Raw genomic sequence first — 26,608 nt, 5'->3', positions numbered from 1 at the left:
GCTGCAGGGCCAGGGCCGTCTGCTGGCTGAGGCAGCTTGCCCCATCCTCCTGGCCCAGGGGCCGCGGGACGGCAGGGAGCCAGTGCAGGCTCCAGCGCAGAGAGGCAGCGAAGACAGCCGCACAAAAGCCACACGCTTATTCCCCTCTCAAAACCAACGGGAGGGAGGGCTGCCAGCTCCCAGGGTCTGTTAATTGGCTCCCCAGTAAAATGGCCGAAGCAGCCTGCCTGATAATGATTGTAAATGACAGAGAAGATCAGGTTTACCTTGCCACCTCCCTGGGGACGCGCAGCCGGTTTAGTCGGAACTTCGCATCAGCTGCTCAGCTGCGCAGGGCGGCTGGGCTCATCCTGTAGTCTTTCAAACCCAATTAGCATGAAGGCCTCGCCTCCCTTCTCCCTCCGGATCCCGGCAGCCCTGCACTCCTGGCACTGCCTCCTTTGCTCCAGGACCCCCAACCCACGCAGATCCAGAATCTGAAGTTAGGACTCCCGCTGGAGGTTGGGGCACTTCGGTTTATTTGGGCTGGGAAAAACCACTCTTAGCTGCAGGTTAATTGCACGCACCTCACTCAATTCCAACCTTCCTTAATCCTCTAGAGTTCTCGAGTTTGAAAGTTCTTAGCTTGAAGATTTTATAATTTATCGGAGGCACCACAGGTATGGAATAGTGAACATGCCAAACAGCAAAAGGTCGGAGGGTGGAGTTTTCAGTAAAACCACGTCTCCAGCTCTTTCTGATTTTCTAGAAACGACTGTATGAGGGACTAGAAAAAGTTCATGGGAAACAGAGTTACAAGGTAAGTTTATTTTGGTGTAAAGCATTTTGGGATCCACGCGTACGAAGGGCCTTTCAAAAGCCCATAGTGCACATCAGAGATACACTGTGCACCTGCAGGTGTTGCTGGTTCGGAGCCCGAGTTTTGCACTGCAGGGCTGATGGATGATTGCAGGCTGCCTCCAGCTTGTTCCTCTTAACCCAGCTGTCTCGCTCCTCCACCCAATAGGTGGCACTTGAGCTTGTCTCCAGGCTTCCTGAACAAAGCCGGCCGTTTCACAGAGGACCTGTCGGCGAGTTCTCAGAACAACACATGGTGAGTTACTCAGTGAAGCAACGTCTTGATTTCTGTTCCGGTTTCTTGTTCCCGACAAGTGCTGGGGAAATAGGAAAGCTGCTGGGAAAGAAAAGCTCTTTCAACACCAGGCCAGGTACCTTCATCCTGATTCCAGGTTCTTGTCTCCCGTGGAGATAAGGAAGCAAAGCAGAGGCTTCCATAATTTGCACAGAGAACAGGATTGATTGAAAAGTGAGAGTAAGCATACGTTCACCTATGAGCGTGGGCTGCCTTGAGTGGGATTGCGAGTGGACCAGAGTGTTGCCTACGAGGAGTGACAGGGAGAGAAAGCCCAAGGAGTCCCTCAAGCATGCTGGGACAAAGGCGGGCCTCTCCCCACCTGTCTCTTTTATGAGGGAGGGGGCGGTACCATAACTGAATAAACAGAGGGGGTGGGGTACTAGCCTGGGTGCAGATTTCTGGTGTCGTGAGGGCACCACTATGTGGAATTTAGCTCCTTTATGTTCATCTTGGTGTTTCCTGCTTCCTGGTCCTGGATGAGACACAGGTGCATCCTGGGAATGTGGGCATGTTAGCTTGACAGGTGAAGGGATACCGTTGCATTGGAGGACTGGCAAGGGCTCCAGCTCACCTATCTAACTCCCTGCCAAGATCCCCCATATCAAATGTACCCTCCTGTTCTTTGTCTAATTTACTAAATTGAACACTGAATTTTTAGTTATTTATTTAGTTTTTAATCATTCATCTACTCCCACGTATTCATGTAAAGGCAAAATTTGTTTCTCTCCTGATTTATATGTGTACCACAATTTTTAAAATTATGGCCACTTGGCCGGTGCCATGGCTCACTAGGCTAATCCTCCGCCTTGCGGCGCCGGCACACCGGGTTCTAGTCCCGGTCGGGGCACCGGATTCTGTCCCAGTTGCCCCTCTTCCAGGCCAGCTCTCTGCTGTGGCCAGGGAGTGCAGTGGAGGATGGCCCAAGTGCTTGGGCCCTGCACCCCATGGGAGACCAGGATAAGTACCTGGCTCCTGTCATCGGATCAGCGTGGTGCGCTAGCTGCAGTGCGCCGGCCATGGCGGCCATTGGTGGGTGAACCAATGGCAAAGGAAGACCTTTCTCTCTGTCTCTCTCTCTCACTGTCCACTCTGCCTGTCAAAAAAAAAAAATTATGGTCACTTACAGATGCACACAACATACAATTTACCATATTAGGTAATTTAAGTATATAGTACCATAATGCTAATGTTGTGTAACAGGTCCCAGGGACTTTTGCATCTTGCAAAACTGAAACTCTGTACCCATGCAACAACTCCCCTTAAACCCTTATGCCCAACCACTGGCAGTTACCACTGCACTCTGCATTTTAGAGTTTGACAGCTTCAGGTAACTTATACATGTCGAATTATGCAGCATTTGTCTTTTGGGCAAAATGGCCTCATGAGTCACTCATGTTGTACCATGCGATAAGATTCCCTATTTTAATTTTTTAAAATTGAAGACAGTAAATGCACACTGTTTTCCCTAGTGGCTACACCCTTTTATAGTCCAGTGAAAATGTAGAAGGCTGCCAATTCCCCCACATCCCTACCAATGCTTGCTATTTTGTCTCCCTGAGACTGGCCATTCCTCTGGGTGTGAGGTGATATTTTTTGGTTTGGAGTTGCATTGCTTTGATGATTAGCTGAGTTTGCTGCCTTTTCATTTGCTTAATGGCCATTTGTGTATCATTTTGGACAATGTCTATTAAATCTTTTTTGGGCTAGTTTTAAATTGCATTGTTTGGGTTTTTTATTGTTGAGTTGTAGGAGTTCTTTATTTATTCTGGGTACTAACCCTTTATCAGATACACAGACGGCAAACATTTTCTAACATTCTGTGTATTGCATTTTCATTCTGCTGTTTGCTTCATTTGCTGTGTAGCAGCTCTTACATTTGGTGTCCCATTTGTCTGTTTTTGCTTCTGTGGCCTGTGATCTGTGTCATACCTACAAATCACTGCCCAGTCCAATGTCTTGACGTTCTTTCCCTATATTCTCTTCTAGGACTTTTCAAGTCTGAGGTTTTGCCCTTAGATATCTAATTCATTTTGAGTTGATTTATTAGAACTCACAAGTTTGTAATATGTGTATGAAATTTTAGATTGGCCTTACAGGATTGACTAAGTTTTGTTACTGTTTATTTCAAAATACGCTGCTAAGTTTTCATTTCACTGTAGTGGGACTGTATGGCATCACTGATTCGTGGGGACTGGCTTTGAGAATGGCTGTGTTGGGAACTGAATCGTGTACCTGCTGGAAAAGAACGTGCATTTTCCATGTGTTGGATTCGTGGTCTGGCTGTCCTTATCTGGAGCTGTGCATCTCTTTTGCTAGATCAGGAAGCTGCAGTTCATGTTATTCTGTGTAGCACTAATTTTTTCCTGCTTGGTTTGCTAGTTTCTGTGTTAAAAATCCTTCCTTCTGATTGTGAATTGCTCCTTTACTCTGTGTAATTTTGTCAGATTTCCTTTTTGAGATTGTTAAAGTCATATTGGATCCATACACTTCAGAATGGTTACATTGTTAGCTAGTTGAAGATTAGTATTATTATGACTATTAACTAAATAATTTTCCTCAGTATTGATTTTTAATTTAAAGGCTATATTATCTGATATTAACAATGCCACTTCTTTTGGTAAATATTTTTCTAGTATATTTATTTCCAGTTTCACATTTTCTGAATCACTTTATGTTCTGCAATAAACAGCATATAATGCTTTTAAGTGTAATCCCCAAATTTCTATCCTTTACCTTGTAGGATGGAACCATTTATTTTTATTTAATACATATTTGCATTTATAATTACATTTAAAACTTGTTTTCTATATATTGTTCTTTAGTTTGCTTTTCTAAAAAAAATCCAGACTTCTCATGAATTGGCCCAATATTTTTGGATGCCAATTTTGTGTCTCATGACTGAATAGCTTCTCTAAACTGACTTTAAAGTCATGTATTCTTCCATTTTCCTTAGGAATTTATTCTCCAAAATTTTTATATTCATCATAAATTTTAAAAATGCTAAAGTTAATCATTATTTCTGTGCTCCTGAAGTATACAATCTTAGAATAATTTTATTTGATGATGTTTCTGTCCTATTCCTCATTATTTATATTTAATGTGCAAATTTTAATATTTTAACAATTTACAAATTATTACTATTCCTATTATTCAACTGCTATCTATTTATAAGATTTTCTAGTTCTTTTCTAATGATTTTCTTATACATTTCTCCATCTTTTGAAGTTATTCTTTTCCTACTGAAGTATATCCTTTACTAGTTTTTTCAGTAAAGGTCTCTAAATGATACATTCTCAGGCTTTGCTCTCAAAAAAAAAAAACTGACCTCATTCTGCCCTCCCCTCTTGAATGTAATTTGGATACTATACTGTATCCATGTTCATGTCTTCTGTTTCCCTCAGCATTTTTGTGTCATTGACCCATTATTTCTTTTTTCTCCGTGATTTCTCAGTGATAATCGTTTTATTAGAAATCTGCTTTTCTGTCTAGGTGTGGCAATGAACATGTCCATATGTAAATTTATTTTTATTTTCTTGCTGATGACTCACTGGACTTTTAAATCTCAGGAGTCTTTATTAATTCTGAAATTTTTAAGATTTTTTTCATATTCCTTTTTCTATCTCCTTATGGAAATTGAATATTTTATACATTGGACTTTTTCATTCTTTTCTCCATGCAACTTTTAGGTTTTTGATTTGCTTATTTCTTCACCTTTCATTTTAGATAAATTCTTCAGATTTATCCAAATGTAATTTATTCCTTAAGTCATACACTGAATTTTTAATTAAATTGTTTTTGAAAGCTTTGATTCTGTTTCTACTCTGCCTGCTCATTTTTTTCACTGTGCACTCTTGTTACGACCTCTAATCATATTTTTAACCATTTTCATTGCATTCAACATATCAATTTTATGGTCTTTTTCAGATTGTTCTAGTGTCAGAAGACCAGGGTCATGCTAACCTCTTGTTTGATTTGTCTCCTCACTTTCACTTAGAAGGATAATTTCCTCATGTCATTTCCAACTTTTTTATTGTGGTCTTATTGTCCATTTTTAAAAAAGAGTTTCCAACTCACTTTTGTCTTTATGGAGTCCTGAGTGCCCCAAGACATAACAACTGCTACTGCTGAGTGCTATCTGTGTCTTCCCAGCACTCACCTCCAGAGTGCACCTGCTTCAGAACCAGCTTTCCACCATTGCCGCTCCAGTTTGCAGCTGCAGCCAATGTGGCACACATCTGAGCAGTACTTCTACACACACTCTGAACTTGGGCGCTTCTGGTGCTCATGGCAGGTGTCCTCCGGACCTGGGTTCCTGAGCAAAGATAACTGTTCTTGCTTCTTTCTTGGGCCCGTGACAGGAGTCTGTCTGTTGCTCTTTCACAGCTGGGCTGGTCTTTCCCTGCTGATGGTTCAGCAGGGTCTCTGTCTGTATCCACTTCCTGTCGCTTCTAAGTCCAACCACGGACTCAACGCTGTGCATATCCTTAAGTACATCTCTCAGACACCTGTTCTGCCCTGGACTTCTCCCTTGCTTCTGGCTGGATGTTTTCTTTTATGAACTGCTCTGTGTTCACACATTATTTTGTTATGGTGTACCTAGCATTTCTGAGCATCTGGAGCAGGAGGAAATCCATCTGGATTGTTAACCCTACTGCTGAAACCATACTGCCAGAGTGAGTTTTGGGAGCAGAGATCTCATCTTCCACTCCATTATTTAAAATCGCTGACGAGCTCCTCATTGTGCATAATGTGTAGCGTGTTTCCTGGGCCTCTAAGAGTCACTGTTAACCAGATCCTGCCTTTCTCTCCAATGTCACCTCCAGCAACTCAGCCTCTGGTTTTGGCCACACTGGCCTGTGTGCTTCTACCTGCTCCCTTTAGAGAGCCTGTTCCATGGAGAGCAACTTTGTCTTGGTCTGTGCTCCGCCTCCAGCAGAGTGCCTGATACACAGAGGTAATGAATCAGTGTGTTGAATAAATGAAGACCAAAGTAATTCTCTCTCTGTGTCTCTCTTTGTCTTCATTTCAAATAAGGTCTTTTTTTTTTTTTTTTGACAGGCAGAGTGCACAGTGAGAGAGAGAGAAAGAGAGAGAGAAAGGTCTTCCTTTTTCCATTGGTTCACCCCACAAATGGCCGCTATGGCCAGCGCACTGCACCGATCCAAAGCCAGGAGCCAGGTGTTTCTCCTGGTCTCCCATGTGGGTGCAGGGCCCAAGCACTTGGGCCATCCTCTACTGCCCTCCCGGGCCACAGCAGAGAGGTAGACAGGAAGAGGGGCAACCGGGACAGAATCCGGTGCCCCAACAGGGACTAGAACCCGATGTGCCGGCGCTGCAGGCTGGGGATTAGCCTTTTGAGCCGTGGCGCCGGCCTCAAATAAGGTCTTTAAAACAAATGAAGATGGAAGTCATGTTTAAAATATTTCAGTTCAACTTTCTTCTTTTTTAAACAGTAAAATGAATGAAGAAAGTAGCTGAGAGAAATTGAAGAACTTGCCCAAGGTAAAAAAAAAAATCTTTATTGAGATATCCAAAGCAAGTACTCAGGCCTCCTGCTTCCCCTACCCTACATTCTTTCTTTGATCAGCTTAGGGTTATTTTAAGTCAATAGCAAGTATTTGGGAAGATGACTGTAGACTGTAGGATGACTCATGGCCTCTATCCAATTTAGATGATGAATGGTATGGGATATATGGATATATGAATTTTTATTGGGATGGAATCTGTAGTTGTCACCCAGTTTTGAAAGCATCAAAAAACATCTCAAATACTAGGCCACACATTGTTTGTGAGCTAATTTGCTCTTCTATGAACAATTATTATAAGTTAAGTATCTACCACATTGTCAAAGGATCTGGTGTGATGACTTGTGTGGGATGGTGGTAAGCATTTGACCTAGCAGATAAGATGATAATTAAGATGTTGTCAAGGTTCAAGTTCTGGCTTCACTCTCAATTCCAGTTTCTGCTAATGCACACTTTTGGAGGTAGCAGGTGATGGTTCAAATAGTTTGGTCTCTCAGCCACAAACCCATATTTAATTATAGGCTCCTGGTTGCAATATCATCTGTTGTGGGCACTTGGAGAGTGAACCAATGAATGGGAGCTCAGGCAGGCAGTCTGTCTATCTCTCTATCTTTCTCTCTGCTTCTTGAATAAATAAATTTTGAAAATGCTTCCATCTGCAGATGAAGGGTTTACTTTTGGAATTATGGGATTGCTTGACACATGAGTTTAAGGGTACTCTGCTAATTTTATTTGTAAAAACTGACAATATGAATGCTTACACATTACATATACCTTAATATTTGTTTAGCAAACCTTTTGATACCGAGTCCTCTACTGCAAAATAAATTATTTCTCCTTGCAATTGCTCTGCTTTATGGGAAATGAGATCGGTTTGTGGGATAAGTTTTTACTCTGAAGAACTGAGAAGTTGAGAGTTAAGCTGATTGGTCAATATGTATACAGCAGGGGGATTTGTGGATTTTGAATATGCAGAGGACTAGTCCTTTCTCAGGAATATTTTGTTTCTACTAAACCCAATCCATGAATAAAGCGTCTGGGGGCTTGGACAAGGGAATGAGACTGTCTCTGTAGGAGACTTTGGGGCCGTGTCCTCCGGGGGTAGGAACTTCCTTCACTCACTGGGACAGTCCTCCCAGTCATTAATGGTCAGAATGAGGGGGCAAAGCTAAATCTGTCACATTCTTCTAGCACTTAGGATTTGAGATTCAGATTCTGTTTTTGAAGCACATATAACTGTATGTATCAATTTAGAATTGCAGGAAGAAATATCTTACCATGTATATGGTGGCAAAAGTCAGTATATAAAAAGGGAAAAGGAGAAATTCAACTTAGGAAAGCTTCAAAATATGGAACTGTCAAAGAATTCCCTTAGTCTCTGACAACTTTCCTTAAAACTATTCTCTTTTCCCCATAGATTGAGTTAATTTCATTATAATCAAAACCTAGCCATTGTTTCATATGGGTGGATAGTTTTCCTTATTTCTTTCATTTTATTTGTATGGTTGAAAGAATAGTGTATATAATGGCTGGAATAGAACAGAGCAGGTTTGATAGTTGATCTGATCAGTTTTAGCTAAGTGCAATGATTTGGATATAGTTGGACTAAAAATGTCCTTGTTTATCTGAAAGTGAAATTAACTGTGCATGTTTTATCTGGCAACACTATTGGTGACATACTTTCTTCTTTTGCAAAACAGAAATAAGAATACCACGTCAGCTAAGATGTTGTTAAAATGTAGAGGCTATCATAAACATTATATAAATTAATTTATGAGAAGTATGTTTTATTATTTTCATTACTAACCCTTTCTACCTAGCATGCATTTCAGGGAACTTCAAAAAACTGATGGAAAACAAAATAAAAAAAATATGTTGACTTTGCTGCAAAAGCTTTTGGAATCAGCACTTTTTTTTTTTTTTTTACTGCACATTTCCACCAACCTTTTGAAGAGCCCTCCTATTATACGTCGTTATAAAACCACCAATTGGGAGTAAAGGCATCCTTAATGTGCTGATTTTCTTTTCTTTCTTTTTTTTTTTTTTTTTTTTTTTTTTTTGACAGGCAGAGTGGACAGTGAGAGAGAGAGAAAGGTCTTCCTTTTCCATTGGTTCACCCCCCAATGGCCACTGTGGCCGGTGCACCACGCTGATCTGAAGCCAGGAGCCAGGTGCTTCCTCCTGGTCTCCCATGCGGGTGCAGGGCCCAAGCACTTGGGCCATCCTCCACAGTACTCCTGGGCCACAGCAGAGAGCTGGACAGGAAGAGGAGCGACCCGGGCAGAATCTGGCACCCCAACCGGGACTAGAACCCAGTGTGCTGGCGCTATAGGTGGCGGATTAACCTATTGAGCCGCGGCACCAGCCCAATGTGCTGATTTTCATGTTAGCCCAGTACTACTTAGGTTAAACGGCTGACTTGAAGATGGGGTGTATGGAGCAGTGGATTGGCTTACTTTGGAACATGGAATATGGGGGAAATTTTTCAACCATTTTTTTCCAATGATGTCTCAACTCCTGCAGTACAGAATTTGGAAGGTTACTTATTTTAGTGGACTTGACTTCACTCAGGCAACTTATCCCATGAGACTCTAATTTTCTTCATTGTTAAAAACCTACTACATATGCTGGGCATATATCTAGGTCTTAGTTATAGACAAATTAGGTTCCAATTCCCACCAACATATCCTTGTATGGCCTTCATGCCGTCCTCCTGAAAGAGGAAAAATAAGGAAAAGTGTGAGGGGGGAAAACGAAGTGGTTGCTGGTGGAAAATGCAGGCTAGTTTCTCTTTGCCTGTTCTGGGATAAAGAATGAAAGATTCTTGACTGTTTGGGGTACAGGTGGGGGAGGCTCTTTACTTATTATGCCCTGTGTCCAAGTCCTCATGTTTGCCTGGGCTACTTACCTTTCTGAACGTGAACAATCAAGCCAGTACTGCACACCTTCACAAGACAGCTCAAACTTACATAGCTTCTGTTGAAGGGACACAGAGCGAGGCAGTTTCCTTACACAGGCGTTTATTATATATTTCTTTATCACATCAGACCCAATGGGAGGAGATCAGACAACTTCCCTCTCTTCCAAAACAGTGTGGGCTTGCTGTTCAAGCACTAAGCTAGGGGCACGAGCACAGCATGCTTCCATTTTTATTGTCTCCGTGTTTGTCTCTGAGGTCACTGGCATGATGTTTATAATCTCATATGGAGCACTTGAAGAACTGCTGTCCTTTTTATAGCAGGCCGTGCTGAAAGGGATAGCACAGAACACAAGGTCTGTGGGTAGCAGCTTAAACTCATTGGCTGGCCGGGTAATCACGAACCTGTAAGAAAAGCCAGGGATGAATTGTGAGCTGCTGAAGCCACAGGTGCTGGCAACACCAGGAGGTCATTCTGCTGGGCTGAAACAGGGAACGCCCGTGGGTTCTCCATAAATAGTGAATCTCTCTGGCACCGTGGGTGGGGAGAGGCCCTAGAGTGGGAATTATCAGGCTGCTTTTCCTCTCTGTCTCTGCATCCAGACGCTAGTTGTGACATCTCCCTTATTTGAGCCTTTCCGCCCTCATTGGTGTAATGGAAGGACAGGGTAAGATTGCGGTACCTGTTTTTAGTACACACTCATGAATTTAATGGGCACAATATTGGTCACTTAGCCATGCTCTGTCAAACTGGAAGATTACATGTATTCTAGATATGCTATTCTTAGCTTAACTGTAAGCTCACCTAATACAATGGCCACCAACTTTCACACAGAATGCAGGCTACAGGCTGGTGCTGTGGCATAGTGGGTAAAGCTGCCACCTTCAGTGCCAGCATCCCCATACAGGTGCCAGCTTGAGACCCAGCTGCTCCACTTCAGATCCAGCTCTCTGCTATGGCCTAGGGAAGCAGTAGAAGATGGCCCAAGTCCTTAGGCCCCTGAACCCACATGGAGATCCGAAAGAAGTTTCTAGCTCCTGGCTTCAGATCTGCACAGCTCTGGCCATTGTGGCCAATTGGGGAGTGAACCAGAGGATGGAAGATCTCTCTCTCTCTCTCTCTCTCTCTCTGCCTCTCCTTCTTTCTCTGTGTAACTCTGATTTTCAAATAAATAAATAAATCTTAAAAAAAAATAAAGAAGAGTTTTTTTTTTGCAACCACTTTCAAAAGTGAAAGTCAATGAATCTTAAATAACACCCAGGGATTGGACCTGCATGGAAAGAATGTAAAGAAACTGGGTGCCTTAACATAATAAGTATACAGCACAGTCTCAATACATGTGAGTTAAATTAATTAACACCCCAGTGACCATTTCAGAACATTGGCACAGGCTATTCTTGCATGATTTTCACCCTGTGTTTCTTCACTCCTGCCCCATGAGACCACCTCTTCTTTTTAAAACATGGATCTCAGTGCAAGACTGACCTTCCTGCGTTGAATACTCTACCTACTTTTGTCTTGCCCACTCTGTCCTCTGTAACTACTGTATTAAAAGCAAGATTCACTATAATCACATATTCTCTTTAAAGCAGAAATGCTACTTTACTGAGATCTTCTCAGGTACCAGAGGTCTTAATAAAGCTCATGGAAGATGGGTATTTTGAAAAAAAAAAAAAAGGCATGGATTTCCAAATTGTTGTACCAAAATAAATCAATTTTTAAAAATACATTTTCCATGAACCTGTTGAAGTACCCTCATTTAAGTTGCATATTCTCACAATGATCATGTTCTGCAGGCTTTCCAGAGGTAGTGGGGGCAAAGGACAGAGTATAAAGTTCAGGGAGAGAGGGAGAGAGAGTAAGAGAGAAATGGAGAGTAAGAGCGATAGCAATATATATATATATACACACACACATACATACATATATATATATATATATATATATGGAGAGAGAGAGAGAGAGAGAGAGAGAATATTGATTACTCATGCTTTCTGGTGTTGCTTCCAGAACATCACTGCTCCCCCACTGTCTTCACGGTGAGTTCTGTAAAGCCATAAACTCCCTCCTGATTCTTCTGTGTCATTTATAGGCTCCATGTTTATTTGGGTAATTTGGAACTTGGGGTCCACGTTCTTTCAGACTCCAGTGCCACTGTCAGCTTATGCACCTACAATATCTCTGCAGTTTATGGCCCTACCATCAAGACACGTCTCTATGATGTCAACTACCCAGTGGTCTTTATCCCCAAACAGGTTGCCTGGCCACGTCCTGGATGTCAAGGTTTACTGACACTGTACCGCCTCAACCATCTTAAGCTCCAGTCAATCACTCTTTGACCACAGCTTCCCAATGTTCTTCCTCTCTTGTTGCCTTACTCTGAGTTCATCTACTCTTTAACTTCATCAGGATTTCCAATCCTTGATCCTTCACTTTACTGTCTAGCCTTGCTTCACAAATCCCCAGTAAGCCTTCTCTTCCACTCCTTTTAGCACTTGATCTAAACTTTTAGCTCTCTCTCAACTCCTTGTGATATTTCTTCCATCTTCTCTCCGAGCAATGGCTAAGTGCGGAGAAATCCTAGTGCTAAATAAAAACTCACACAAGCACATCCCTCACCTAGAGCCGTAGCTACCTTAGCATCTTTTCTTCGCACCTTTGTCTCCTTTTATGAGCAGAAAAGTGTTTTTCTCCTATTCAAGACCACTTCACTTTGAGTAATTTGGCTTCCTTCTCCTTTCTCCTGGAACAAGTTCCATCAGTCCATTTCCACTCTATCAATTTTAATTTCTCCTTTTCTCCTAAATGCTGTCCATCTCCATGTGAGATTCTTAGCTTGGACCCGAGTGTCTCTTGACTGCCCCTTCTCTTCTCCTCCCACCCTCTTCTCCATTTCCTCTGTCTTCCTCGCTGCTGTCACAGTGATCTTTCTTTAAATTTGAACATATCACTCGCATGATTTATAGGCACAAAGTGCAGTGGGTAGGAAAAAAAAATGCACCCCATGGTCCAGCGAAGTCCAACAAATCCAGCAGACTACAAGGAAGACTTTCTAATGATGTTGACAGTGGCTTTCAGCTTCAGAAGGTTGCACGGGCATGGATGAAGGGTAAGTTACAAAAGAATTTGGATTTAAAATCTAGGTCTACATTTCAGTTTTCACAGGGGACAGAGACTCTACTGCCTTTGGCATTGGGGTTCTTGTTTATACCCTGTATCATTATTAATTTCATTTGTACCCTTCCTTGCAACTGTGTACCCCAGGCTCCGGACTTCTCTTTCACAATGAATAAGGTAATTCTGGTTGCTGTGCTTGTGTGAGTGAATTTCCAAACTGGCATACTCCCCTTTTGTTTTCCGGGTTCCATTCCTCTTCCTCTATCAGACGATATAAACCAACACACAGGATTCCCAGATTATCTAATGTGCCACAGAATAGTTGTCCAAAGGTTTCCCTTGGCTGTGGAGAGAAGAGAAAAACCAATGTCTGCTGGGTACTTAGGTCCAGCAATAACAAGCACTTACCTGAGTGTCATTGGCCTTTCTGGGAGGTAGACATTTGGGAGGCTGCAAAATCATTTCTTAAAGGCTTCAATGTGGCCATGTCATTGGGGAAGTAACATAGGACTTGCCCTTTGTATGGGCAGCATGTGTTAAGACATGCACTGGGCACAGAGACCTAGAAGAGTGGGCTCCTTGTGAGGGAGCTTCTGATATTGTTGCTATGGACCAACAAAGTTTGTTTCCTTGTAAAGACCTTCTGCCAACAATACATACAACAGCTGGGTGTAATGTCAAACGAGGTTCAACTGGAAGCCACGCTGACAAAGAAGTTACTCACTCCAGTTTAGATTCTACTCAGATTCCCAAATGCCTAGATGTCCTAGTGCAATTTCTCAAAATTGCTGTCTTCTCCATTACTATAATATACTGTACCCCAGCTCTATGGGCTAACAAAACTCAAGCGTTTTCTACTGGTTAGCCCAGTCAGACACTTCGAGCCAAGCACAGAATCCTTTTGCCTAATTTCAGCTGACCTGATCAGATTTCTCTAACATTTCAGATTTGGGGAAAGTGAGAAGGCCTCGTGTCAGACTTCAGTAAATGGACCCCTGCTCTGAAACTGGCTAACAACGTGGCCTCAAGTGGGTCCCTTCTTCTCTGGGTTTCAGATTCTTGATCTGTTAAATGTCATCAGTAACAGTGCCTGCCCTTTAAGTCTTTAGCTAGACCAAGTGAGAAAAACTAGACAGGCACAAGGAAAATAGCCAATAAATATTAGCATTGCAATCATTATACATGTATTTATCAAGGCACAAAGTCATTGAGTGTCTTTGTTATACTGCTATAACAGAATGCTTGAGAGTGGGTAATGTATACAAAACAGAGAGCTATTTCTTACAGTTTTGGAGGCTGACAAGTCCAAGGTTAAATGGTCTTGTTATATCAAGGCAGAAGGGCAAGAAAAGCATGAGAGAGAGAGAGAGAGAGAGCGCGCGCGAGTGAAGGGGCCCAAACTCATCATTAATCCTGAATCAACTCCAGTAATAACTAATCCACTTCCAAGATAACAACACTAATCCATTCAACAGAACTGAATCCTCATGACCAAATTATCTCTTGAAGATCCCGGCTTTCAAAACTATTGCATTGAGGATTAAGTTTCTAGCACATGAAATTTGGGGACTACATTGAAACCATATTATTGAGCCTCTCTGATGCTTACTGCAGAAAGATAGGGATAATAACAACTGCTTTATTTACCTCGTGGGGTTGTTGTAAAAAGTGAACATAAACTGTGAAAATGTATGGATGAATTGTAGCATTCTATGAACATGATATAGTGAACTATAAAATACTCTATACATTATTAATTATTATTTCTGTGCTATAGGCTGTCTAAGAACCCAGCTAGTTTGGACTGTTTTCAGAAACTCAGAGAGGGGAGGGATGGGAAACTGCATTATGATAAGAGTAGACTCACTTTAATAGCTGATAAAATGGTTTGGTCTAAGGACAGAAGCCCCAGCTTACACCGCGATCTTCCAGAGAAGAATGTAGTGCAACTGTCGGGCAGCTCAGAGAGCTTATCCTTATTCAAGTGTTGCTCCAGCTGAGAACATATCCCTCCTGTCACCAGCATCTGAAGTAATTCCAGGACGTGGTAGTTGTAGAAGGCCTGGAAAGCAAGGAGAAGCTGGGTTCATGGTCAGAAGAGCCAATGTGAGAATGGTGGAGGTGCAGAAGTTTGGACATTGAGTGGGCACCACTGTTGGAAATGAACCTGATGGGACAGAGCACTGTTGCTTATTATCGTTATCAAAATCAAATACAAGTTGGCAGTTTGGGTAGGGTTCTGGGTTAGGCAAAGTGCAGAACACAGCACTGACCCAGTTCCTGGTCTTTTGGTGCTTATACTGTACAACAAGAGGAAAGTGTGTAATGATTCTGACACCAAGGATCCCTGTCTTCCAAACATGACCAGAGAAGTACGCTGGGCCACAGGTACCCTAATAGCCATCAATATGCTCTTTCAAATACAATACCCTAATAACCATCAATATATAGAAACACATATGTTTAGTGAGACTTCCTATAGATCTTTGCCTTGTGGGACAATGGATTTTATTGTCATCTCTACCTGGTATTTTGGGTGTGATTAATTTATGTATTCATTTTTGATTGTGACCAATTTGAGGACAGGTATTGACTGAGGTCTTATTAGTAATTGGATTTCCCCTAGTTCTTATTGTGTATTTCAGAAATTGTGAGTGCTGAATAAATAAATGAATGGAGTCTTAGAATCTTTGACATCAAAAAGAAACCAGAAGGCAACAGGCCTAATTCTTATTGTGAAACAAGCTTCGCATTGGATAATCTTACCTGTTTTCACCAACTCCCTTTCCCCAGGGTTTGTATCACAGTCAGTATAGACTGGGCATTCACACACATGCAAATGCCAGTGAAATATACCCATTGCTTTTTCTCAGAATTATTAAATATATAGTACTTAAAATTTTCCACTCTCTGCCTTATCTAAATTAGACTTTTACTCTAGTTGAAATGTGAAATTCTATGTTGTATGGGTACAGTGGGACTTATCTCCCCAAAAGTCCTGCAGATGCCTTCATGCTGATGGTTGATTGGCTAAGAATGGAGACTCAGTCTAATTATGGAGACTAAGAGGAGGGTGGGGGGTGGGGGGGCAGGGGTTCAGTTTGTCCAAAAATGGGGCACCTGATCCTGAATGGCAATCTCCCAGCCGTGATCTGAAATGAACTCTTTCATGCTCAAGAAGTTTCTCTTGAATATTTTAGTTAAACTAATGAAAACGGATCTAATACCTATGTGTATGCATTGGTTGCCTGTAGAAAAAATATTTTCTTATAGTAAGGAGTGGAAATGTCATCGATTGTTATTATTCTAGAAATTTATCCTTCCTTTTGTCTTCTTTCAAACTCAGGTACTCATCTTATAGAGCCTTGACTATTATAGGGATCTCTTTACTAGGTTTTCCCCTTGTTTTTCTTTTCATTTGCAATCCATTGTTTGTGATATCTCCAGAGCGATTCTCTAGAAATGCAAATCGTATCATGCCCTCTACCTCCTCAGAGGTTTAGCATCATCAGCTGCTATAGAACCAAGCCAGCTTCCTGGCTGTGGCCTTCTAAGCCTCATGACCTGACACAACCTCCCTTTCCAAGCTCACCTCTTGCATGAGCTGTTCCCTTGCAGAGCAGCTGGTCTACCTGGGACTGCTCAAGCGAGACTTTTACTCCGTTATGCTTTTGCTTAGGAACAGCTGGTTGATCCCTCATTGCCCTGGTGGCTTCCATGGGCCTCCTCATCAGCAGGAAATTTTCTTTTCTTTGTGATCCCCTGGCCACTGGCTTTCAGTCTACTTCCTTCTGTTTTCTGCTGGAGTGAGTTGTTTATCTGGAACACACTTGGGTTTGAATATCGGACTGTGCCTTCCAACCTGAGTACCTTTGGGCAATTCATATATATTTATCTTGGGAACAATTTTATCCATGGACACAGTAATGCCCAGGTATCTTTGCTTGCAGGATTAAATGACATACAATGCACACCGCACCAAATTCTATCCCTTTATCATGATTCTCTTGCAGCTAGGTTATCTGGAACGATTTTAATAAGTGCATATTTCTGGGAGCTTGGATTTTGGGATCCAAGAATATGGATAGAAGAATAAAGTAGGAATTGAGAAGCACCACAGGGCAGGTATTCAGCACACCAGCTTAGGTCTCTACTTGGGACTCTTGCACCTGGTTCAAGTCCTTGCTACTCTACTTCTGATTCAGATTCCCGCTAACACACACCCTGGGTCCCTATCATCCATGTGCGATTGAGTTCCAGGCTCTTAGCTTTGGCCTTGCCCAGCCCTGGTTGGTACAGGCATTTTGGGGAGTGAATCAACAGATGGAAGACCTCCCCACCTCCCTGTCTGTTGCTCTTTCAAATAAAATGAAAATAAATATGATTTTTTATAAAGCACACATGGTTATTCGTACCCTAATAATCCTCAGAACAGACAAGACAGTGCTTCCTTAAAACCATGTGCTCGCTCTGGCCGGCGCTGAGGCTCAATAGGCTAATCCTCCACCTTGCAGCACCGGCACACCGGGTTCTAGTCCCGGTCGGGGCGACGGATTCTGTCCCGGTTGCCCCTCTTCCAGGCCAGCTCTCTGCTGTGGCCCGGGAGTGCAGTGGAGGATGGCCCAAGTGCTTGGGCCCTGCACCCCATGGGAGACCAGGATAAGTACCTGGCTCCTGCCTTTGGATCCGTGCAGTGCACCAGCTGCAGCACGCTGGCGCGGCGGCCATTGGAGGGTAAACCAACGGCAAAAGGAAGACCTTTCTCTTTGTCTCTCTCTCTCACTGTCCACTCTGTCAAAAAAAAAAAAAATTAAAAACAGCAAAAAACCATGTGCTCGCTCTGAAGATGGACTTTGTCTCCTTAACATTCAAGCCCTCACTAGCACTTTAGCAAGCAGGTGTTTGGGATCTGTAAGAATACGGACTGCAACAGGCAGGTGGTTTTTAACAAATACACAAATGCTGCTTAAACACAGAGGCAATGGGGACAAGTGGATCTATGAAATAATAGGAGAATACTTTCAAAACTTCATAGAAAATGGATTTAAAACATAAGTTTGTTTTGGTTCAAAAAATTTTTGAAATCCATGCATGATCTTTTTCCTAATACATGTTTACTTAGAATTTTTTTATGACAAAAAATGCATGGGCTTTAAAACTAGGGCACCAAAATAAGCTTATCTTTTCAATTCCATCTTTCACCAACTTTTTAAAGTGCTCTTATATAATTTATGTGAATTAAGAGACAATAAAAAGAACGCCTATACTATTTTTCAGATTAAAAGATGACCTACATCCTTTTGCATCTCCTGAGTGACTCCTCCACCCTATGCTGCTGCTTCTTTGTTCCAGCCCAGAACCATCCAGATGGGTGTGTATGGAATCAGCCTTGACATCCAGTGGGACCAGAGGATGCAAATCCAGGGTGAGCCACAATCCGTTTAAGAACATGTGGCCATCATATAGAGTGATCAAACATAATACGGTTAGAATAATTCTCCACTGATTAAAGAAAAGGCGTAAATTCTAGGGTTATCCTGATGTCAATGGCTCTGGGCAAACATGTGCTTTACATATTTAACTGAGAGGCTTAGCTTTGGGATATATCATTTCTTCAGTTTTGACATCAAAAGGATTGTGATTCTATATGGAAGAAAATAATGGGATTTATGTGTCACCCTTGTTCTGTGAGCTCATCTCCTGGTCTTATTATTTGGGGTCCTTTGGCATTGACCTTTCTCAGCCTCTCTTTCTTTTCTTTTCCCTCCTCTCTCTTCTTCTTCTTCTTTTTTTTTTCTCTCTCTCTCTCAAGAAAAGCTGCAAGTGGAAATGTGCTTGAAATGTTTCCAGACTTCTAAGTTTGGACAGTGTTTCTAATGTTGCACTCACTAGAATTTGGACTTTCAATGTTAGGCACAATGTTTTCACTAGGATAAAGCTTGAGTTCTCGTTTCCGACAAAGAACATTGCCTAATAGTATGGTTGCTAATATCCTAGACACCTATTGCCTTTTATTTCCAAGCATCTCAAAAGGCCCTAAGAGCAAACATTTTTGGGGAAACACTTCTAGTTCAGAGTGAACTGCCCAGCAGAGTGACCTAGAGAACGTCCCGTTACACAGCAGGTCTCAGTTTTCTCCCAAGTAAAGGAACACACTCCCTAAGTTCCTGATTGTTTCTGAAGCTCTTGTTGTAAAGCCAAACGGGAGTGTTTCACGGGGCCCATCTGCCTCATATTTTAATTTTTAAGGCATTGAACTGCCAGAGGAGTAAAAGTGAGTCTAAATTATACCTCCCAGGCATATTTCTCCCACTGGGAGTGGGGAAGGGGAGTCTACAGAGGTACACGGGGGGATATTTGAAATCAGTCTGATGTTCACTGTACCAGGATATTTGGAGGGAAAGTCTATCATTTTACATTAAAAAATATCATGGATCTACCCCATTGATAAAATTTTAAAAATTGCATGAAAATGTAAAACAACATCTCAGTGTGTCTAAGCATTGACAAGTTCAAAGCGCCCTGCGGTGTGCTTTGCTGACTCCCTGACTCTGGGACCCGCATGTTCGTTCTCCATGGAGTTTGTTAGGGGCAATGGGGAGGGAAAGGTGACAGAGCACCAGGTCTTCTGAGCTCGCCTGGGAAGGAAGACAGCCCATAAATATTAGGAATAGTGTTCCCCAGGATGGAAGTCAAGATGGGTGCAGCGTTAGCCCCTTTCCTTGAGGGAGCCTGCTCTGCACACCTCTGATCCCAGCCTTGCTCTTCTGTGTAGTGTGGGCACAGGGGAACGAGCATTTGGAGTCCAGTCCCAACCCCACACTGTACAGCAACAGGACATGGAGCTCCTGTTGTGTTGCCTTGAGCTGTAGTCACAAGAGCCAACGCTGGAGGATGCTCACTGGGGAGCCCTATCGGAGGGTGAAAGGCAGGCAGAATGGGATGGAATGACTGGCTCCCACCTTCCCCACGGGAGTTCTGAGTTGAGGTCAGCAACCTGTCTCAGAACAGAGGGCAACAGGATGCTGCTTATGTCACATCTCTCTCCTGGTTTTAGATTCTAACTTCCAGGGAAGCCATTTTCAAAATCTTCACAATAGAAAATTTTCTTCCAATCCAATCTCCTGCGGGTGCCTCATATAGGACACAGATGCAAGAAGAGTTGCTTGGATCAAGACGAGGGATGTTGGAGGAGGAGGAGGAGCACTGTGTGCTGGGCACATCCTGTCTCCTCTCCGTCCTCAGCAGCCCCGAGCACTCTGAGCTGTGGGTTTTCTGTGTTGGAAAAGTGCTGTGTGGGAAGGAGGTTGGGGATCACAGATATAGGTGTCTGGGGAAGACAAATGACTGGCGGTCCTGACGTCTGACTCTGGAATCCCTTACGGTTGCGTCTGGAAACCAACTCGTGATCTGTAAGTGGTGTGACTTTTGGCAGGTGTTTTGCCCCCCTAGGCCTCAGTCTATTTGTAAAAGAGGCTGATGAGGAATGTTCTCCTAACTGGGTGGCGAGGAGAATAAAACAAGGCAACATCGGTAGCTCTCTTGACAATGTCCTTGGCACAAGGTAAGTGCTGGCACTGTTGTATTTCTTCGATGGCAGATATTGCTACTACTGTTACTATCTCAACAACAGAAATTGGTGGACTAAGGTACCTGGAGGTCTCTATTGGGAAAGACTCAACTGTGGTCTCCAGTGACACCTGCTGTGAGCCTGTGATAGAGGAGATCATAGCCGGCGGGGGGGGCTGTTACTGACACCCTAACTTCATGGAGAGTTGGAGGTCTTTGCCTTCCTCCCAACCCTTGGCAAGGTTCAGCGTGCATGGAGAAGAGAACTGAGTGTTTGTGCACATATCCTGGAGCCACCCCAGGGACTCCAGGGGTTGTGGTAGAAAATGATCAATGTTCTCAGGTAGGGCTACTTCCAGGAGTGAAGATCGGGGGCCAGCCAAGAACAAATGGAAGAGACAGATAGTGGAATTGGAGGCTCAGGCCTGACCTTGGGTTCTCTCTTTCCATATGGATGGTATGACAGGAAGCCCCCATGCTTAGAAGGCTCAAAGAGAACCTGTAGGACAGGCCCAGGGAAAACGGGAACAGCAGTGGGCAGCGTTCACTGGTTGTTTGCAATGGTCTGGTTCTGCTCCTCCTTTCAGTAGCATTAACCTGTGTGCATTTTGCTGCATTCCTCCTCATTAACAATTCAACAGCTGGAACAGAAGGCCACTGGGTCAGGGAGAGATTTACGGGTTCAGGGAGGCCCCTCCACTTAGAGGCTGCCGTTTTCCCTGACACTGGGTTGCCATTCCCAGCCCTGATTCAGTGGACCAAGTGCTGCTCCTAAATCATCCCCTTATCAGGGTTTATTAAGGGCAAGCTGTTGGTCTACTGGGGGTTATAACCTCATGGAACAACCCTCTATCGGACCACACTACGTGGTCTTGTTTTCACCCAACAGACATCATGAGAGGGGCTCAGAACAGACTCTTGAGACTTTATGTAGCTCATTTTTGTTTTTCAGCAAAAAAGCCCCTCTTCCACTGAGCAGAGGCCATTAATACAATACACAGCCCTGCTCTGACTGCCCAAGGTCAAGATCCCACTCAACAGACACCTAGTTCAGGACTCTTATTACTAAGCTTGTGTTTCCTGTGCTGGTTTATATAGTGTGTTCATTTATTTTTATTTCTACTCTTTCAGTGTTTCTCTGCCCAGCCTGACTGGTTTGAATGTGTCCCTCTTGGGGCCGGTGCTGTGGCACAACAGGTTAATGCCCTGGCCTGAAGTGCCGGCATCCCATATTGGTGCCGGTTCTAGTCCCGGCTGCTCCACTTCTGATCCAGCTCTCTGTTATGGCCCTGGAAAGCAGTAGAAGATGGTCCAAGTCCTTGGGCCCCTGCACCCGCATGGGAGACCCAGAAGAAGCTCCTGGCTCCTGGCTTTGGATTGGCACAGCTCCAGCCATTGTGGCCAACTGGGGAGTGAACCAGCAGATGGAAGACTTCTCTCTCTCTCTCTCTCTCTCTCTCTCTCTCTCTCTGTCCCTGCCTCTCCTCTCTGTGTAACCCTGACTCTCAAATAAATAAATTAAAAAAAAATAAAGAATGTGTCCCTTTCTCAAAGTTTGTGTTGAAATACCTAACCCCCAGTGCCACAGTGTTGAGAGATGGGACCTGGAAGAGGGTAGGTTCTGAGGGCAGGCCCTTTCTGAACGAATGAATGCCCGTATCTTGGGAGTGGGTGAGTTATCACAGGAGTGGGGTCCTGAGTGAAAGGCTAGTGCAATATTGACTCTCTCCTTTCTGTGTCTCTCCCTTGCCTTCTCGCCTTCTGCCATGGGATGAACAACACCAGGCCCTTCCCAGACGCTGAGCAGCCCTGGTGCCACACCCTGAGACATTCAAGCCTGCAGACGCTGAGCAGCCATGGTGCCATGCCCTGGGACATTCAAGCCTGCAGGAGGATGAGCCAAACAATCTTCTGTTGTTTGCAAAATTCCCAGTCTCAGCTATGGTAACATTGAACAGACCAAGACACTGCCCTTCCCACCAACTCCAAAATGGAATCTGCGGTTTTGTTCCTGCCTGTCCAGGCAGGTGTGGTTTAGTTAAGTGTCAAGTTTAATTTAAGGCATGAAGCTGCCTGCCACTAAAGAGAGCCGGGGCCTTAAACCTATCTCAACTGTATCCTGTAGACAGATTAAGATCACCACAAGTCACCTTCTGCCTGAAACTCATCGCTGATTCCAGGCCAGCTAATTGACCTATCAATGACAGTGATGCAGCTACCTTCTCAGCCAAGTAACCTGACTTGACTCCCTCTAGTGCATCGCTTTCTGGTGTGGCCAAGGCTGTGTGCTGTTTAACCCTTTAGGAAGTCTGTAGTCTACCAACTTGTTTAACATCAACTCTCCCTGAAGTAGAGCTGTGTGCCAGACAGCTCAGTGGAGTCTACGGGATCCCTCCCCCATGGCTTACAGAGACACAACCCAGAGCTGCAGAGCCACCTGAGTATATAAATGGAATTGAGGCCATAAGCCGGATGCATGTGCCCCAGCCGCACTCCCCTTAGTGTGTACACTGTGCCCAAGGCACCCATACCGTGTAGGAATGAGGTCTTTTCTACATGGGGTTCCAGAAGACAGCAAATATATCAGCTTGTGCTCAGACCTTTGTGAATTTAAATACCTGCATGTTCATATTCCACCATTTTGCAACCCTTCCTTTGAAAAATCTGGGTAGGAAGAGAAGGAGATGTGTTGGTTCACATGGATTTTCTTTCAGGAATTCTTGTGGTCATTCACAAATGGTTACATGTGGATTATTCGGGTGTAGGCAAATCCAGATTCTTTCAACACCCTGGGTTTGCTGCTACCTTGCAGCCTCTTGGGTATTTCTTCTATAAGGGGTCTGCATGGCCTACCTCACCCTCTGACCCTGAGCTTCACTCACAGGTTGCTTCTCTTGGTCGTGTATTGAAACCTGTAACAGCTTGACTCAGCCCTACATTTGCCATCGCACATTTCCTTAGCCCTGTGACTGGATGTTAGCGTGTTCCTGTCAATCTCCTCCCCTTGGTGCAAACTCCACCTGGAGGAGAGGTCTGTTTGTCACCACTGTATCCACGGCACTTGTGCAGAGCAGGGGTTCAATAGATATCTGTAAGAGGATGAGTTACTTCTCCTCATGGGAATTCTGTAGTGAATGCAAGAAGTCTGCTTAGTGGCTCAAGGTTCTGAAAACAAAAGAGCAACCATGAAGTCCAAAATGTTCCACATTAGAGGGGCAACGTGGAGGGAGATTTGACTTTGCTGTGGACCCCAGGGTTCCTTTATGGCCAGTTTCAGCAGAAGCTGTTGGGTGACTCCAGGTAGCAGAGAGTGCATATCCTCTAGGCTCTGACGCCAAGGGCCCGCTCTGCCAATGCACACTTGAAGCTGAAGGGCCAGCTCTCTTTTCTCCTGGCTTCAAGTGCATTGGCTCCAGGGATCTCAAGGTTTAAATCCAGAAAATGTGAAATCTCTACTTCTCTCACCATGCAGCTGGGCATGCAGATGAAATGATGTGCACAAATGAGGTTTATTTTTGTAAGTCAAAGAGAACTTAGACAGGCGAGGTGTTCTCATCTTGTACCCAGCTCTAACCCAACCACTCACCCCTTTACGCAGGACTTGGTTTGGAAAATCTTGGCCTTAGCCACACTTACCGTGGCCAGGAGGGAATCGAGGAAGTTGCCAGAAAACACGGTGCCTGTGGAGAAGGAAGTGCTGAGATGCAGGTTGGTTTCCTTGAGGCTCCCCTCCAGTCCGCCAAGCTGTTCGATAAAGTGGATGTTGGAAGGATTTTCTGCAAGGCAGAAAGCAGAGAGGAAAGGCGTGGAGTCTTGAGAATACAGAGACATTCACAAAAGGAAGGCCAGAGGTGTCTCCTTTGGGTCTCTATGGGATCTACCCCTGTTTTAGGACATTTTTTTTTCTTTTCCAAGAATCTTCCTTCCCTAAAGACATGCATCCACCTGGTGTCCCTTCATCGTCACAGGGACATTCTCCTACCACAGGCTCAAGTTTCCCCAGACAAGTGTTCTGACTGTCCCTTCTATGTGAAGACGCTTCATACAGTTTGTGGGAAAACCAAATGAAAAGGTGAGTTTATTTTGGTGCCGAAGCTTTTTGAAATTTATGCACAGTTTTTTTAAAGTATACATTCTCCATGATTATAGACTGATTGTATAGTTTATCTCACTTTTGAGGCCGGTGCTATGGCACAATGGGTAAAGCTCCCACCTGCAGTGCGGTTATCCCATAGGGGCACCAGTTCAAGTCCCCACTACTCCACTTCTGATCCAGCTCTCTGCTATGTCCTGGGAAAGCAGTGGAAGATGGCCCAAGTCCTTGTGACCCTGCACCCATGTGGGAGACCAGGAATAAGCACTTCACTCCTTGCTTTAGATCGGTGCAGCTCTGGCCATTGCAGCCATTTGGGGAGTGAACCAGCGGATGGAAGACCTCTCTCTCTCTCTCTCTCTCTCTCTCTCTGGCTCTGGCTCTCGTTCTCTCTCTGTGTAACTCTGATTTTCAAATAAATACATAAATCTTTAAAAAAAAAAGAACACCTTTGAGAGTTGAAGGGTGTACTCTCAATAACTATACTAGGGCAATAGGCACAAATAGGAATCTATGGTCATCCTACTTATAGTCTTTCCCTGCAATATCATGCCATACTATGTTAGCCACTTGATGCTTGGAGTTATCTGAGCCCAGAGTGAGTGAGAGTGGTTCTGTCAATCACCTGGGGATATTGTTACCAGGCAAATTCTGACTCATTCGGCTTCGTCTGGGGTCTGAGAGCCCACTTGCTTGATGCTGCTGACTCATGGTCCACACTGTGAGTAGCAAGTGTTTACAGATCATCCTAACTGAGGCCAGTGCAGAGAGAGCCAAGTTTTCCATTTGTCTTATCTATCTGGCTCCAGGCTACAACTCGCACTCCAATAGGTGGGCTCTGCAAATGAACACAACTGGTCATTGTGGGGAGTGAGATGGAAGGCACTGGCTGCCTGCCTCCCTGGACTATTGCTTCAAAAATATGTGTTCAGATAGAGAACAGCACTGGAAGATAGAGATGCTGTCTGCCTTGCTCCCCTTCAGAGCTAAGAGAATGCGTGCTGATTGCCTGTTACAGAAGATTCTCCTTTCCGAAACTCAGTTCCTTTTCTGTAAACTCTGGGCAAGCTGTCTCTTAGCCCTTCTTCATGTCAGCCTTTGGGAAGTAGCACTTGAGCAACTAGCACCAAATTGAGGATGCTCTGTTACTGTGGGTAATAAAAAAAGTTTTTTTTTTTTTTCTCTCTGACCCCGGGGGCTTCTGTCTTCTGGCCAGCATCCACGAGACTTGTGGTTAACTACTTGATTTTGAAGTAGAATAAAGACGTCAACAGCTCACAGATCTTGACATTGCAGTTCTTGATACTATAGATCAAAACAAATCCACTGGACATACAGCTCAGAAGGCGTTTTCATTAAGAATGGATTATTCCCCAATCCCTTAAATTGTTCCTTAATAAATGTGGGGGGGCCGGCGCCGCGGCTCACTAGGCTAATCCTCCGCCTAGCGGCGCCGGCACACCGGGTTCTAGTCCCGGTCGGGGCGCCGGATTCTGTCCCGGTTGCCCCTCTTCCAGGCCAGCCCTCTGCTGTGGCCCGGGAGTGCAGTGGAGGATGGCCCAGGTGCTTGGGCCCTGCACCCCATGGGAGACCAGGAAAAGCACCTGGTTCCTGGCTCCTGCCACCGGATCGGCGTGGTGCGCCGGCCGCAGCGCGCCAGCCGCGGCGGCCATTGGAGGGTGAACCAACGGCAAAGGAAGACCTTTCTCTCTGTCTCTCTCTCTCACTGTCCACTCTGCCTGTCAAAAAAAAAAAAAAAAAAATCAAAAAAAAAAAAAAATAAATGTGGGGGAAGTGACAGACTAGTGGTATTAATGAATCATTTTCTTCCAAGGACAGCTATATGATTTATAAAAAATGAACAAGATGTGACTAATTCCAACCCACCTCTCCTATGCACTCCCACTTTCCTATCCGTGCGTCACCAACCTTCAACATTCATGAAACTCTGTCCGAATCTTGCTGTGTCATCCTACACCAGTGGCCTCTGCTTTTCCAGTCATTTTCCTGCAGGCCCTGGTATGTTCTGTTCCAGAGTGCTGGCAGGCAGGCTAGCAGCTGCCATGTCAGTATGACCCTGTCCAGTCAGTCAAAGAACAAGTAGTTGAGCTAATTGGCAGGTGAACTGTCAGGCAAATTTGACAAAGGCTGCCTGCTGCCAAAAAGTCTTTGGTTGAACTAAGCCTGGAAGCCCCAAGAGAGTGACCAGATGTTCCTCTGAGCCAGGAGGCAGTTAGCTGATCTTCTCCTA

At 44.1% G+C, this 26,608-nt stretch overlaps 1 protein-coding gene and 1 long non-coding RNA gene across 4 annotated transcripts in view; one reads left to right on the top strand and one right to left on the bottom strand.

The window, feature by feature from the left end:
* The first annotated feature begins 305 nt into the window (after nt 1-305).
* LOC138848508 (uncharacterized) lies at nt 306-18,383 on the top strand. The gene is made up of 3 exons (XR_011386361.1): nt 306-799; nt 1,007-1,093; nt 17,973-18,383. It is a non-coding gene; the product is annotated as an uncharacterized lncRNA (long non-coding RNA).
* The window catches only part of KCNU1 (potassium calcium-activated channel subfamily U member 1), a 143,515-nt gene continuing 128,468 nt past the window's right edge, over nt 11,562-26,608 (bottom strand). For 2 of the 3 annotated variants that reach the window (XM_070068544.1, XM_070068545.1), the window contains exons 24-26: nt 23,901-24,040; nt 14,563-14,757; nt 11,563-13,038 (exon numbers count right to left, since the gene is read on the bottom strand). In XM_070068544.1, coding sequence (XP_069924645.1) covers nt 12,859-13,038; nt 14,563-14,757; nt 23,901-24,040 — 515 coding nt within the window. In that variant the 3' untranslated portion in view covers nt 11,563-12,858. Of the gene's footprint in view, nt 13,039-14,562; nt 14,758-23,900; nt 24,041-26,608 lie in introns of all 3 variants that reach the window. The other variant, XM_070068546.1, reaches the window with a different exon arrangement.

This window comes from Oryctolagus cuniculus, chromosome 2, assembly GCF_964237555.1.
Source record: "Oryctolagus cuniculus chromosome 2, mOryCun1.1, whole genome shotgun sequence".
Lineage (NCBI taxonomy): Eukaryota > Metazoa > Chordata > Mammalia > Lagomorpha > Leporidae > Oryctolagus > Oryctolagus cuniculus.
This window is presented reverse-complemented; position numbering and strand designations above follow the sequence as displayed.